General features: G+C 47.1%; 1 protein-coding gene across 1 annotated transcript in view; it reads right to left on the reverse strand.

Moving 5' to 3' along the window:
* Positions 1 to 542: 542 nt before the first annotated feature.
* The window catches only part of LOC145338896 (NACHT, LRR and PYD domains-containing protein 3-like), a 52,701-nt gene continuing 40,185 nt past the window's right edge, over positions 543 to 13,058 (reverse strand). Inside the window, exons 6-8 of the mRNA XM_080183292.1 lie at positions 11,171 to 11,341; positions 5,405 to 5,572; positions 543 to 1,758 (exon numbers count right to left, since the gene is read on the reverse strand). Of these exons, the coding sequence (XP_080039418.1) occupies positions 1,671 to 1,758; positions 5,405 to 5,572; positions 11,171 to 11,341 (427 nt within the window). The 3' untranslated portion in view covers positions 543 to 1,670. The remainder of the gene's footprint in view (positions 1,759 to 5,404; positions 5,573 to 11,170; positions 11,342 to 13,058) is intronic.

Consider the following 13,058-nt stretch of genomic DNA (forward strand, 5'->3'; position numbering starts at 1 on the left):
TTGCCTGACAGGGACATACCTATCACAGACCCACAGTAGCTGCTCCTTGAACAAACTCCACATTTCAGACGTTCCTAGTCCCTGGTGTCAGTTTGTGTCTGTGTGTATCAGTGTGTGTGTTTGGAGGGATGTGTGTAGGATGCACAGTTGTGTGTATGTGTATGATTATGTATCTGTATGTTTGGTTCCATGATTGTGCCACTGTGTCTCTGTGTGTGTGTGTGTGTGTGTGTGTGTGTGTGTGAGATTATGCTTGTGATTATATGTTTTTGTGGGCGAATGTCAGTGCCTCTGTGTGATTCAGATTATAAATCAGAAACATATTCCACCTTTGGTTTGGAAACACTTTAATCAACCTGTGCATTTGGGATTTTAACAGTTCCAGAAATAATTGAATTAACATTTACCGTGTGTGTGTGTGTGCGTGTGTGTGTATGTGTGTGTGTGTATGTGTGTGTGTGTATGTGTGTGTGTGTATGTGTGTGTATGTATGCGTGTTGTGGGTTAAGGAATCAACACCCTGCTTCACCAAAGTTAACACTGAAACTTTCCCAGGTAAATATGTGGGAACTTGTGTTGATGTTGATAATTGGCAGGTTTGGATTCCAATGGAACTGCTCTCTGTATCAACCTGTGGAATTGTAAAGCAAAAGCAAAAGGGGAATAGTTTGTTTGGAAATTATTTTCTGTTTGAGCACGGACAAAATTGATGAATGGTTGTAATTGAGTCTCAAAATGTTTGTATTTCCAATTTTCAAAGTATCAGTCTGTGAGATTGAGACAATTATCTGGGAAATATTAAAAGATCCATTAGTAAGATCCACTGTGGAAGATTAAACACTGAATGTCTGACACAGGAATTACAGAGTGCAGCACAGTTTACCCACTCCCATTCTGAATGGAATTAGTGTCTAATAACTGCACCAAATGTACACATTACAGTCTGAGATCATCCCCAATGACAATCTCCAGACAATATCTCCCATAGGGAATGAGGGAACAGAGTTCATGTACAGTGTCTGGTGATAAAAGGGTTAATTCACCAGCCGAGGTTCCTGCTGTAAACTCCAATCCCTGTCAATATTGTTCAATATTCACACTGCAGTAACCGGTTCCCAGATGCAGACATGGGACTGACTGAACTTGTCTGAGGCTCACAAAGAGCAGCCCCTGCAGTAGGTGTGAGCCGCCAGCAGATGGTGGCATTGTGTGACTTTAATCCCCAGACAGTGAAAGAGGTTTTGAGGAGAGGCTGGTGGAGCCTTTAATTCATTCACAGAGACAGAGAGGAAACTCTGACAAGATTAACCAATCTGTCCTCTGCTGGGTACTGTCAGAATCACACACACTGTTCCCTCTCTCTGGAGAATGATCTCTGCTGCTCCATTTTGAAAGGAGGGTGAAGACTCTGTTGCTGAGAACACTGACAACACATTGCTGCTTAAACAATGGTTTGCAGCAATCTTTCCTTCAATGTGGAGACTAAAACTACAACAGTTTTCCAGCTGGGAAACCAGGTAAGCAGGGAAATCACTGCCAGGCCGGAGGGGCTGATGGAATAGGGAGGGAGAGGGGCAGGAATGAAGGGTTTGGAAGGAGCTGTCGAAGATCTTCACAATTCAGGATTTCACTGTAACCGGTGGAGCAGCAATGTTCAGAGATTGAAATGTTCACACTGTCACTGTCAGTCCCCGTCTGGATTCCCGCAGTGACTCCAGCTGTCTCTCTCCATTTGGACTGAACTGATTTCCCCTCAGCCTGAAACAGATTAAAGATGAAACAGGAAATAAACAGATTGATCAACAGGGTAAATAACAGGAGACTGGAGTTAATGGGACAAATCTTCTGGTTTCTGGATCACCAGAGACCCAGACACACAACTGAAGATGAGCATCGGGACCCTGTGGATGTCCTGACACACTGATCTACCTGGGAATTGTCCCAGAGGCAGTAACTACTATTGGGGAAGTCCCCTGCTGCAGTTAGAGTCAGAGACTTGGGACAGATCCACAAAATTGACCTGGATAGTTACTCAGGTAATGTTAGACAGCTCACCACCTGGGCTAATACCTGAATAGCACAACCGAGTCCCCCAATCACTTCCCACTGATCCCCCATACTACACCTCCCACAATCTGACTAGACCCACTCATCCCTACCTCCCCTCCAGCCTGGAGACCTCCCATGAGCCCTCAAACTAATCGGACTAACTCTCCCAACTTGGCCTCATCCTGAGCCAACCTCTCCTCACCTGACATAGAAACATAGAAGATCGGAGCAGGAGGAGGACATTTGGCCCTTCGAACCTGCTCCACCGTCCATCACCATCATGTCTGATCGTCCAACTCAATAGCCTCATCCTGCTTTCTCCCCATAACCTTTGATCCCGTTCACCCCAAGTGCTCTATCCAGCTGCCTCCTGAATACATTCTTGACTAAAACTCTGACTTAAACTCATTCCCCCAGAACCAACCCCCACCCCACTACCCTCTTCAAAGCTATTAACCAATCCCAACCCCCCACCACACAACCACATCTGTTTAGACCCCAACAACATGACCAACTCCCAGTCACCATCCAAACTCCCGATTAACCCTCCAACCCAACACAATACAACTCGTCCAGTCCCCCGACACCCAGAACTAATCCTCCAACCTCTCCCCAGCTCCCTGACTAACCATTCATCCAGCGACACACCAACCCATTCACTCCCCCAATCAACTAACACGGAGCTCCCCGGGGTCACTGTGCTGTAAATAGGGTGTGTGCTCTCTCTTCTCCGACTCTGCTCTGACGGAGCTCCCCGGGGTCACTGTGCTGTAAATAGGGTGTGTGCTCTCTCTTCCCCGACTCTGACGGAGCTCCCTGGGGTCACTGTGCTGTAAATAGGGTGTGTGCTCTCTCTTCCCCGACTCTGCTCTGACGGAGCTCCCCGGGGTCACTGTGCTGTAAATAGGGTGTGTGCTCTCTCTTCCCCGACTCTGCTCTGACGGAGCTCCCCCGGGGTCACTGTGCTGTAAATAGGGTGTGTGCTCTCTCTTCCCCGACTCTGCTCTGATGGATCTCCCCGGGGTCACTGTGCTGTAAATAGGGTGTGTGCTCTCTCTTCCCCGACTCTGACGGAGCTCCCCGGGGTCACTGTGCTGTAAATAGGGTGTGTGCTCTCTCTTCCCCGACTCTGATGGAGCTCCCGGGGTCACTGTGCTGTAAATAGGGTGTGTGCTCTCTCTTCCCCGACTCTGATGGAGCTCCCGGGGTCACTGTGCTGTAAATAGGGTGTGTGCTCTCTCTTCCCCGACTCTGATGGATCTCCCCGGGGTCACTGTGCTGTAAATAGGGTGTGTGCTCTCTCTTCCCCGCCTCTGCTCTGACGGAGCTCCCCGGGGTCATTGTGCTGTAAATAGGGTGTGTGCTCTCTCTTCCCCGACTCTGCTCTGACGGAGCTCCCCGGGGTCACTGTGCTGTAAATAGGGTGTGTGCTCTCTCTTCCCCGACTCTGCTCTGACGGAGCTCCCCCGGGGTCACTGTGCTGTAAATAGGGTGTGTGCTCTCTCTTCCCCGACTCTGCTCTGATGGATCTCCCCGGGGTCACTGTGCTGTAAATAGGGTGTGTGCTCTCTCTTCCCCGACTCTGACGGAGCTCCCCGGGGTCACTGTGCTGTAAATAGGGTGTGTGCTCTCTCTTCCCCGACTCTGATGGAGCTCCCGGGGTCACTGTGCTGTAAATAGGGTGTGTGCTCTCTCTTCCCTGACTCTGCTCTGATGGAGCTCCCCGGGGTCACTGTGCTGTAAATAGGGTGTGTGCTCTCTCTTCCCCGACTCTGATGGAGCTCCCCGGGGTCACTGTGCTGTAAATAGGGTGTGTGCTCTCTCTTCCCCGACTCTGATGGAGCTCCCCGGGGTCACTGTGCTGTAAATAGGGTGTGTGCTCTCTCTTCCCCGACTCTGATGGAGCTCCCCGGGGTCACTGTGCTGTAAATAGGGTGTGTGCTCTCTCTTCCCCGACTCTGCTCTGACGGAGCTCCCCGGGGTCACTGTGCTGTAAATAGGGTGTGTGCTCTCTCTTCCCCGACTCTGCTCTGATGGAGCTCCCCGGGGTCACCGTGCTGTAAATAGGGTGTGTGCTCTCTCTTCCCCGACTCTGCTCTGATGGATCTCCCCAGGGTCACTGTGCTGTAAATAGGGTGTGTGCTCTCTCTTCCCCGACTCTGCTCTGACGGAGCTCCCCGGGGTCACTGTGCTGTAAATAGGGTGTGTGCTCTCTCTTCCCCGACTCTGACGGAGCTCCCCGGGGTCACTGTGCTGTAAATAGGGTGTGTGCTCTCTCTTCCCTGACTCTGCTCTGACGGAGCTCCCCGGGGTCACTGTGCTGTAAATAGGGTGTGTGCTCTCTCTTCCCCGACTCTGCTCTGACGGAGCTCCCCGGGGTCACTGTGCTGTAAATAGGGTGTGTGCTCTCTCTTCCCCGACTCTGCTCTGACGGAGCTCCCCGGGGTCACTGTGCTGTAAATAGGGTGTGTGCTCTCTCTTCCCTGACTCTGCTCTGACGGAGCTCCCCGGGGTCACTGTGCTGTAAATAGGGTGTGTGCTCTCTCTTCCCCGACTCTGCTCTGATGGAGCTCCCCGGGGTCACCGTGCTGTAAATAGGGTGTGTGCTCTCTCTTCCCCGACTCTGCTCTGACGGAGCTCCCCGGGGTCACTGTGCTGTAAATAGGGTGTGTGCTCTCTCTTCCCCGACTCTGCTCTGATGGAGCTCCCCGGGGTCACTGTGCTGTAAATAGGGTGTGTGCTCTCTCTTCCCCGACTCTGCTCTGATGGATCTCCCCGGGGTCACTGTGCTGTAAATAGTGTGTGTGCTCTCTCTTCCCCGACTCTGCTCTGATGGAGCTCCCCGGGGTCACTGTGCTGTAAATAGGGTGTGTGCTCTCTCTTCCCCGACTCTGCTCTGACGGATCTCCCCGGGGTCACTGTGCTGTAAATAGGGTGTGTGCTCTCTCTTCCCCGACTCTGCTCTGACGGAGCTCCCCGGGGTCACTGTGCTGTAAATAGGGTGTGTGCTCTCTCTTCCCCGACTCTGCTCTGACGGAGCTCCCCGGGGTCACTGTGCTGTAAATAGGGTGTGTGCTCTCTCTTCCCCGACTCTGCTCTGACGGAGCTCCCCGGGGTCACTGTGCTGTAAATAGGGTGTGTGCTCTCTCTTCCCCGACTCTGCTCTGACGGATCTCCCCGGGGTCACTGTGCTGAAGATTCTGGGAGAAATATGCAGCAGTTTCAGGTTGGGGGAATTTTCACACATTCCGGCAATCTGCTTACCATTGCTGCTGCTTGGAAGTTTCAGGCCCATTTATATTTTAAATCCATTTATATTTTAATTGTTACACTAAACATTAACACAAACACTCACTCTATCCATTCCAGACTCCTGCAGGTCAGTATGAGGCAGCGGAGAGCAGGGACAGATTGATCTGTGAAGGAGTTTAATCCCAGGTTCAGACCCCTCAGTGACTGGTTTGTACAGAGAGCGGAGGCGAGATCCTCAGCACAAGAATCTGTGAGAGCGTTTCTATACAGACTGGAGACCAGAGAGAGAAATAACAGGAATCAGGCTCAATCCCCAGTGTTTTATATAATACTGTTAATAACAATAATAATGGATTGTAGGAGACATTCCAAAAACACAACTTGCATTTCTGTAGAATGAGGAAATACTCAATGCTGAAAATGAAATATAAATAAACTGGAAATGCTCAGCAGGTTAGGGAAATATTTGTGAAGAGAGAAACAGGGGTAAAGTTTGAGCTTCCATTGGAACTGGGAACTGGCAATGAATTGACAGGTTTGAAGGGACAGCGGTGGGTGGCTGGGGATGAAACAAAGAAAGGACAAACTGGAATTACAGGAGTGATTAAATGGTAAAAGTGATGATGGGACAGGACCATAATCACAGGATCCCCATGTCCTTACTCGGAGTGGCTCGGGAGGGACATGGGATGGTCAGTGGTTTGGGAATGCAGTTTGTGGTGAGGGTGAAGATAATGGCTGTGATTTTCCCAGAAGCTGTGAATTCCCAACATGGGTATTGGAAATGGGTGGTGTGTCTGTGTGGGCAGGATAGGCAGAGTTATGAAGGTGATATTGTCAGAGGCGGACAATTAACGGCTGGCAGGCAGGGGGAGCTGCCCACTGAGGCAGCCTGGGCAGGGGGCAGTCCCGGTTCAGGCAATGCTGGCACCATCTCCAAAGGCAGCCAGCAGGACTTTCAAACACAGCAGCTCTGGAGGGAGCAGCGAGGGAGCTCTGCTTACTGAATGAGGGGCTGAAATGTCAGAAAGCAGAGCAAGGATTGTCCCCCAATTGCTAATTCCTCCCTGGAGGGGCTCCTCCCGGCTGCTCAGGCTCGGAGGGAGGTCCTGTTCCCTCAGGATGGGAGGAGGTTATCCCATCATTACAAGCCAGTCTGGATGGAGATTGCTGGGAGGTGAGCAGGTTTCAGACACGTGGTTACAGTGTGGAAAAGGATCAATGTCCTGATGTGTTCTGACACGGTGAGTGTAGCACAGCCTGATATGTGAATAAGGATGAGAGGGAAATTGTAGAAAGAACATCTCCACCCAGACACCGGCAATGCAAAGGCAGCAGCATTGACTGTCAGAGACATGTCCGTTAGGCTGGCACCAGCATAGGCTAGAGCAGGGTTCACCAACATATTCACTGGGCAAACACATGGCAATGTTTTTCTCACTCAAGGGGCCGATGAGTAAATTTCAGAATGATCAAGTTTGGCACAGCAGAAATTTCAATTAAAAACTAAACTGAGATATGAAAAGAAACAACTTGCTGAGCACAATAATGAGGAATAAATAAAGATGATGATTAGAGTTTAATCCTCATCAATCACAAATTGTTTCTCTCCCACATTTGCTGCAGATTGGCTCAAAAACCCATCAGCAGCAAACATGGGAAAGAAACGGCCTGTGATTGGAGGAGCTCCATACAGATTCTTCCATTCAAACTGAACTGTGTGACTGAGATTCTGGAAACTCGCTCCGGGGGACGCATTGAGGGGCTTCGAGGGTCACATTCACCCCTTGGTCCACACGTTGGACAACCCTGGGCTAGACCATGTGTTTGATGAGTGAGGAACAATTTGTGTGTTTGGAAAGAGAGCAAACATCATCAGGGAATGAGTGAAGAAGAGTGGAGACATCCAGGTCTTACCATCCTTACACCAATGGAAGATGAAGTGCTGGATCAGGAAGGCCTGGGGACAGAGTGGGTAATTACTGCTGGTGAGATGGGTTGAGTGGGTGGCCTAATGAATGGACACAGGAGAGTGTCTGGTGAGGACAAAACATAGAGCTTGTGTATCCATCACTGGGCACAGAGAGAAGTCTGAAGGACGTGTTGGGGTCAGAACAAAATAACTAGGAGCAGCAGAAGGCCATTCAGCCCCTCGAGCTCCATCACGGCTGATCGAATTATAGTCACAATTATTTTCCCGCTCGCTCCTCTGTAACCCTTGATTCACTTCTCAATCCAAAATCATTCTTAACTCAGCCTTGAATATATTCAATGACTCTGCCTCCACTAGTCTCCAGGGAAGAGAATTCCACTGACCAGCAACCATCTAAAAAATAAATTCTCCTCATCTCAGTCTTAAGGGACTGACAATTACATTTGAAAACTGTCCCCTTGTTGTGGTCTCTCTTACAAGAGGAAACAGCCTCTCAGTAACCACCCTGTCTCATCCCCTCAATACGATCACCTTTTAATCTTCTGAACTTTCACAGATTTTGCTCCAATCTGCTCAAATTTTCCTCACAAAATAAATCTCTCCATCCCAGGAATCAGCCGTGTGAACTTTCTCTGAACTGGTTCAAATACAATTCTATCCTTTATGTAAAGAGCTCAACATTATACACATTACTCCAGTTGTGTTCTAATGAAGGACGTGTAAAACTGCAGCAAAACCTTCTTACTCTTACCTTCCATTCCTATTGCAATAAGAATGTTAAGAAACAGGAGCAGGAGTCATCCATTCTGTCCTTCAAATCCACTCCATCATTCAATGTGACCATGGCTGATCCTCTGCTTCAACACCATTTCCAACATTATCCCTGCATTCCTTGATTCACCAGCATTCTAATGGGAAATAAATACCCCTCATCTCAGCCTAAATAACTGCCCCTTATTCTCAGACTGTGTCCCAGGTTTCAGACCCTCCAGCAAGGGGAAACATCCTTTCTGCATCTGGTCTATTGAACCCTGTAAAATAGTGTAGGTTTGAATAAGTTCAGCTATCATTCTTCTAAAGGCCTGAGAATAAAGTGTTTTTGTTCCTCAGAGGACAACCCATCTGTCCCTGGACCTATTTTAATGAACCTTCTTTACATGCCAAGTACGTCTTTGCTTCGTTCAGGAGAACAAAACTGTCCACAATTCTCCAGGTTGGTCTCAGCAAGGCTGCAGATAATTACAGGAAGACATCTTTTTCCTCAACTCAAATCCTCTTAGAATAATGGCTAACATACCATTTGTTATATTAACTTCTCTCATCTTCACTTTCAGTTCCTCATGAACAAGGATATCAACTATCTTTATCATGGTGAATCCATCTACCATGTATATCTTTGGAGTTGCCTCAATGTCAGTTTTATTTTCTAACAAAATTAGATAACCTCATATTTTTCCACCTTGTCATCCAGCTGGTAAACTTTTGTCCACTCCCTGAGCCTCTCCACATCCCCTTCAAACATCACTGCATCCTCCTCACAATTCAGATTTCCACATGGTTTTCTATTCATCACAAATTTGGAAATATTATATTTGATCCCCACATCCATATCATTGATATAGATTCTGAATAGCTGAGACCCAAACACTGATCCCTGCCGTACTCCACTAGTTAGAGGCTGTCAACCCAAAAATAACCCATTTATTCCAACTCCTTGTTTCTGTCCACTAACCAGTTCTCAATCCATGCTGGTATATTGCTCCCAATCCCAAGTGCTCCAATTTTCTTTAATAACCTCTTATGTGTGAATCATCCAACTGTAGAATCCCGAGTGTAGGATACACATGGATGGAGTATTTTACCAAGATCCGCTCCCCACAACATCACAATTTACTGGGGCTAATCCACCTAACCTACACATCTTGGGACAGTAAGGGCAATTTTATCATGGTGAATCCATCTACCATGCATATCTTTGGAGTGTGGGAGGAAACCGGAGCTCCCAGAGGAAACACACACAGACACGGGGAGAATGGAGAAACTCCACACAGTCACCCAAGGCTGGAATTGAACCCGGGCCCGTGGCTGTGATACAACAATGTTAACCAGTGTGTCACCGTGCCAGTCTTTCATAAATCCATGTTGGCCCTGTCTAATCCTGAAATTAATTTTGAAGTGTTCTGTTATCACTTCCTTTATTATAGATTATTATAGGATCTTCCATACTCTCACTGTCAGACTAATAGACCTGCAGTTACCTGGTTTCCTGTAACCCCGCATATTTACGCTGCTAATCCCCCCACCTACACATCTTGGACACTAACAGGCAATTTATCACGGCCAATCCACCAAACCTACACATTTTTTGGACTGTGGGAGCAGCCGGTGGAACCCACACAGACACGGGGAGAATGTGAAAACTCCACAGACTGGAATGAATCTGGGTCCCTGACGCTGTGAGGCAGCAGTGCCAATCCCAGTGCCACATCTTCACTTAATCTAATACAATCCTTGAATTAGTAACAGTTGGAACACTTCTGCTGCTGTTTTTCAAATGAAAGGAATCTATTTTTGTTGGAAACACCACACATTTACACATCACCATGTCTAAAACAGCTTGTTTTGTGATTGACACTGGAACATGCTTCTCCAGGAAATTACCTGAATACATTCTGTGAACTAATCTTCTATTCAACTCCTGACAATCTGAGTGATTTATACAGTAAATGGAAGAACCCATAGGAACACTGACCTACAGAGGGATCTGTGTGTACAAGTCTACAGATCCCTAAAATGGTAACACAGGTGGATGAGGTGGTGAAGAAGGCAGACAGCATTGACTGGGGCATCGAGTATAAAAGTTAACAAGTTATGTTACAGTTGTATGAAACTTTAGTTGGCCACATTTGAATATTGTTTACAGTTCTGTTTGCCACAATACCAGAAGGATGGGGATGCTTTGGAGAGGATGTAAAGAAGGTTCACCAGAATGTTGCCTGGTCAAGGGGGGGTTAAGTTTTGAGGAGAGGTTGGATAAACACGGATTGTTTTCATTACAAAAAAGGAGGCTGAGGGATGACCTGATGGAGGTGAACACAATTATGGAAAACTTTTCACACAGAGGGTGGTGGGTGCCTTGAATGCACTGCCAATGGAGGTGATGGAAGCAGGCATGTTACCAATGTCCAACATGCATCTTTATAGATACACGAACAGGAGATAAACAGAGGAATATAAATTGGGCAGTAAATACTGGGTTTACATAAGGATTAAGAGTCACCGCAGGCTTGGTGGGCCGAAGGGCCTGTTACTGTGTTGTGTGGTTCTTTATTCTTCTTTGTATATGGAGATTAAAATCACCCGTGATTATTGCAGTTTGTTTTTACAAGACCCCATTATTTTTCCTGTAAACTGTGTCAGAGATTCTCAATATTGTTAGGGGTCTATAAATGATTTCCACAAGTGATCTTTTAACGTTGTTAATTCTTATCTCTACCCAAACTGATTCTGTATCTTGATCATTGGAACTAAGTTCACCTCTTGCTGCTGTACTGTCATCTGTTACTAACAGCGAGTCTCCACCACCATGTCCTGTCCTCCATTTACTGTCATCTATTCACTCTCCCCCCTTTCACAAATCAATGGATGCTGTGTCCGGGGAGAGCTGTGTACATCTGAGGAGGAGGAGAGAACCTCAGAGGGTGAACCATAACATTATTCCCCCACACCCTCAACATAAGGATCTGTGGGACTGACATCCCATTGCTCAGGGATCAGAGAGAGAAGCAACAGGAGTCAGAGGAAAAGCAATTTTCCTTATTCATAACTGACACCAATAGTAATGGGCAGTGTTTTTTTATACAAATACCAGTGGTGAAATTATATTGTTGAATATTCAGTTATTATAAACACAATCTCACACAGTCTGCTACTTACCGCAGTGTCTGTATTTTACAGTCCGGATTCCTCAGAGCCACAGACAGCCGTTTCACTCCTGAATCTCCCAGTTTATTGTTACCCAGATTCAGATCTATCAGTGAGCGGTTTGTACTGAGAGCAGAGACCAGGTCCTCGGCACAAGAATCAGTGAGATGATTACCCCAGAGACTGGAGATCAGAGAGAGAAAAATAACAGGAATCAGGGTAAATCCACAGTGTTTTTAAGAATAAGATCATTAACAATAATAATGTACAGCACGGGACATTCAAGAAACACAACTTCAGTTCATACAGAAGGAAAAATTATATTAATGCTGTAAATCTGAAATATGAATCAATATGTTGGAAACTCTCATCAGGTCAGGCAATATCTGTGAAGAGAGAAACAGATTTAGTTTCAGTTCAATTAGTTAAAATTAAAACTTGGAAGTATCAGTGAATTAAATTGTTTGAAGAGACAGGGAGCTGGGGATGGGCGGGTGACAAGGAAAGAACAAAATGGAAGTGTCGGAGTGATTAAATGATAAAAAGGACGATGGTGAAACAGAAAGCAGAGAATAGTACAGCACAGTACAGGCCCTTCGGCCCCCGATGTTGTTCCGAACTATGTCCAAACCAAGGTCAAGCTAACCCACTCCCTATCATTCTGGTGTGCTCCGTGTGCCTATCCAATAACTGCTTGAAAGTTCCTAAAGTGTCCGACTCCACTCTCACAGCAGGCAGTGCATTCCACACCCCAACCACTCTCTGAGTAAAGAATCTACCTCAGACATCCCTCCTATATCTCCCACCATGAACTGAATAGTTATGCCCCCGAGTAACAGCTACATCCACACGAGGAAAAGAGTCTCTGACTACAGATCCTGTACCATAAAGTCCAGGTTTCCCATGTCCTCATCCTGAGATAAGGTCAGTGGCTCAGGAATGGAGTGTGTGGTGGGGTTGAAGATGATGAGAGAGAAACCTTTTTCACACTGCCAGTGGTTCGGGTCTGGAATTACAGCCGGGAAGTGTGGTGGAGGGAGGCTGAATCGAAGAAATTAGATAATTATTTGAATAGAAACATTGAACGAGGATACGAGAAAAAGGCTGGAGAATGACACACATTCCTAATGCTAATTTGGTGAGCTAGTACAGACACGATGGGCCAAATGGCCTCATTGTGAACCGTAACAATTCTGTGAAGATAATGGTTGGAAATGTATCGATATTTCAGCTGGAAGTTGGTGATGTTTCTGTGTGGACAGTGTTAGTAGCCACAGTCCCCAATGAAATATTAATATTTCTCTCCAATAGAGAGAGACAATTTGTTACATGGAGCTTCAGGGTGACAGGTCTCCCCCTCCAGTCCTGAGGGAACAGAACCTCCCTCCAAACCGATATAGCCTTGAGAATTTCCAGGGAAGTGTCAGTGAATTGGGTTTAATCTGCCTTCTGCCTTTGTTCATTAACCAGGGCTCCCTCACTGCTCCCTTCAGAGCCTTTAAAAGTGCTGCTGGCTGCCTTTAAATCTGGTGCCAGCTTTGCCTGAATGGGATCTTCCCCTGCAGACAGTGGTTAAACTCTGGAATGACCAGAGCCCCGGAATAGATCACCAAACTTAAAAGAATGGGTCAAAGTACAGTAGGTGCAGTAGATGTTCATCTGTGATGAAAGAGTGTGAGAGTGTGTAAGAGGTCTGAACTGAACATATACGGACAAGGAGGCATTTGTCTTTACAGACCCAGCCTTAGACCGGTAAGAGGAGTAGCCCCCCCCCACGTGAAGATCAGGATGTTGAAATGGGTGTGGAGAAAGATGCCTGGGGTGTGATGTTCAGATGTGAGTAAGAATGAACCTGAGTGGACAGTGTTCGTAGCCACAGTCCTCAATGAAATATCTGTAT

Source organism: Carcharhinus amblyrhynchos, unplaced genomic scaffold (assembly GCF_965287045.1).
Source record: "Carcharhinus amblyrhynchos unplaced genomic scaffold, sCarAmb.v2.hapA chromosome_222, whole genome shotgun sequence".
NCBI classification, from domain to species: domain Eukaryota; kingdom Metazoa; phylum Chordata; class Chondrichthyes; order Carcharhiniformes; family Carcharhinidae; genus Carcharhinus; species Carcharhinus amblyrhynchos.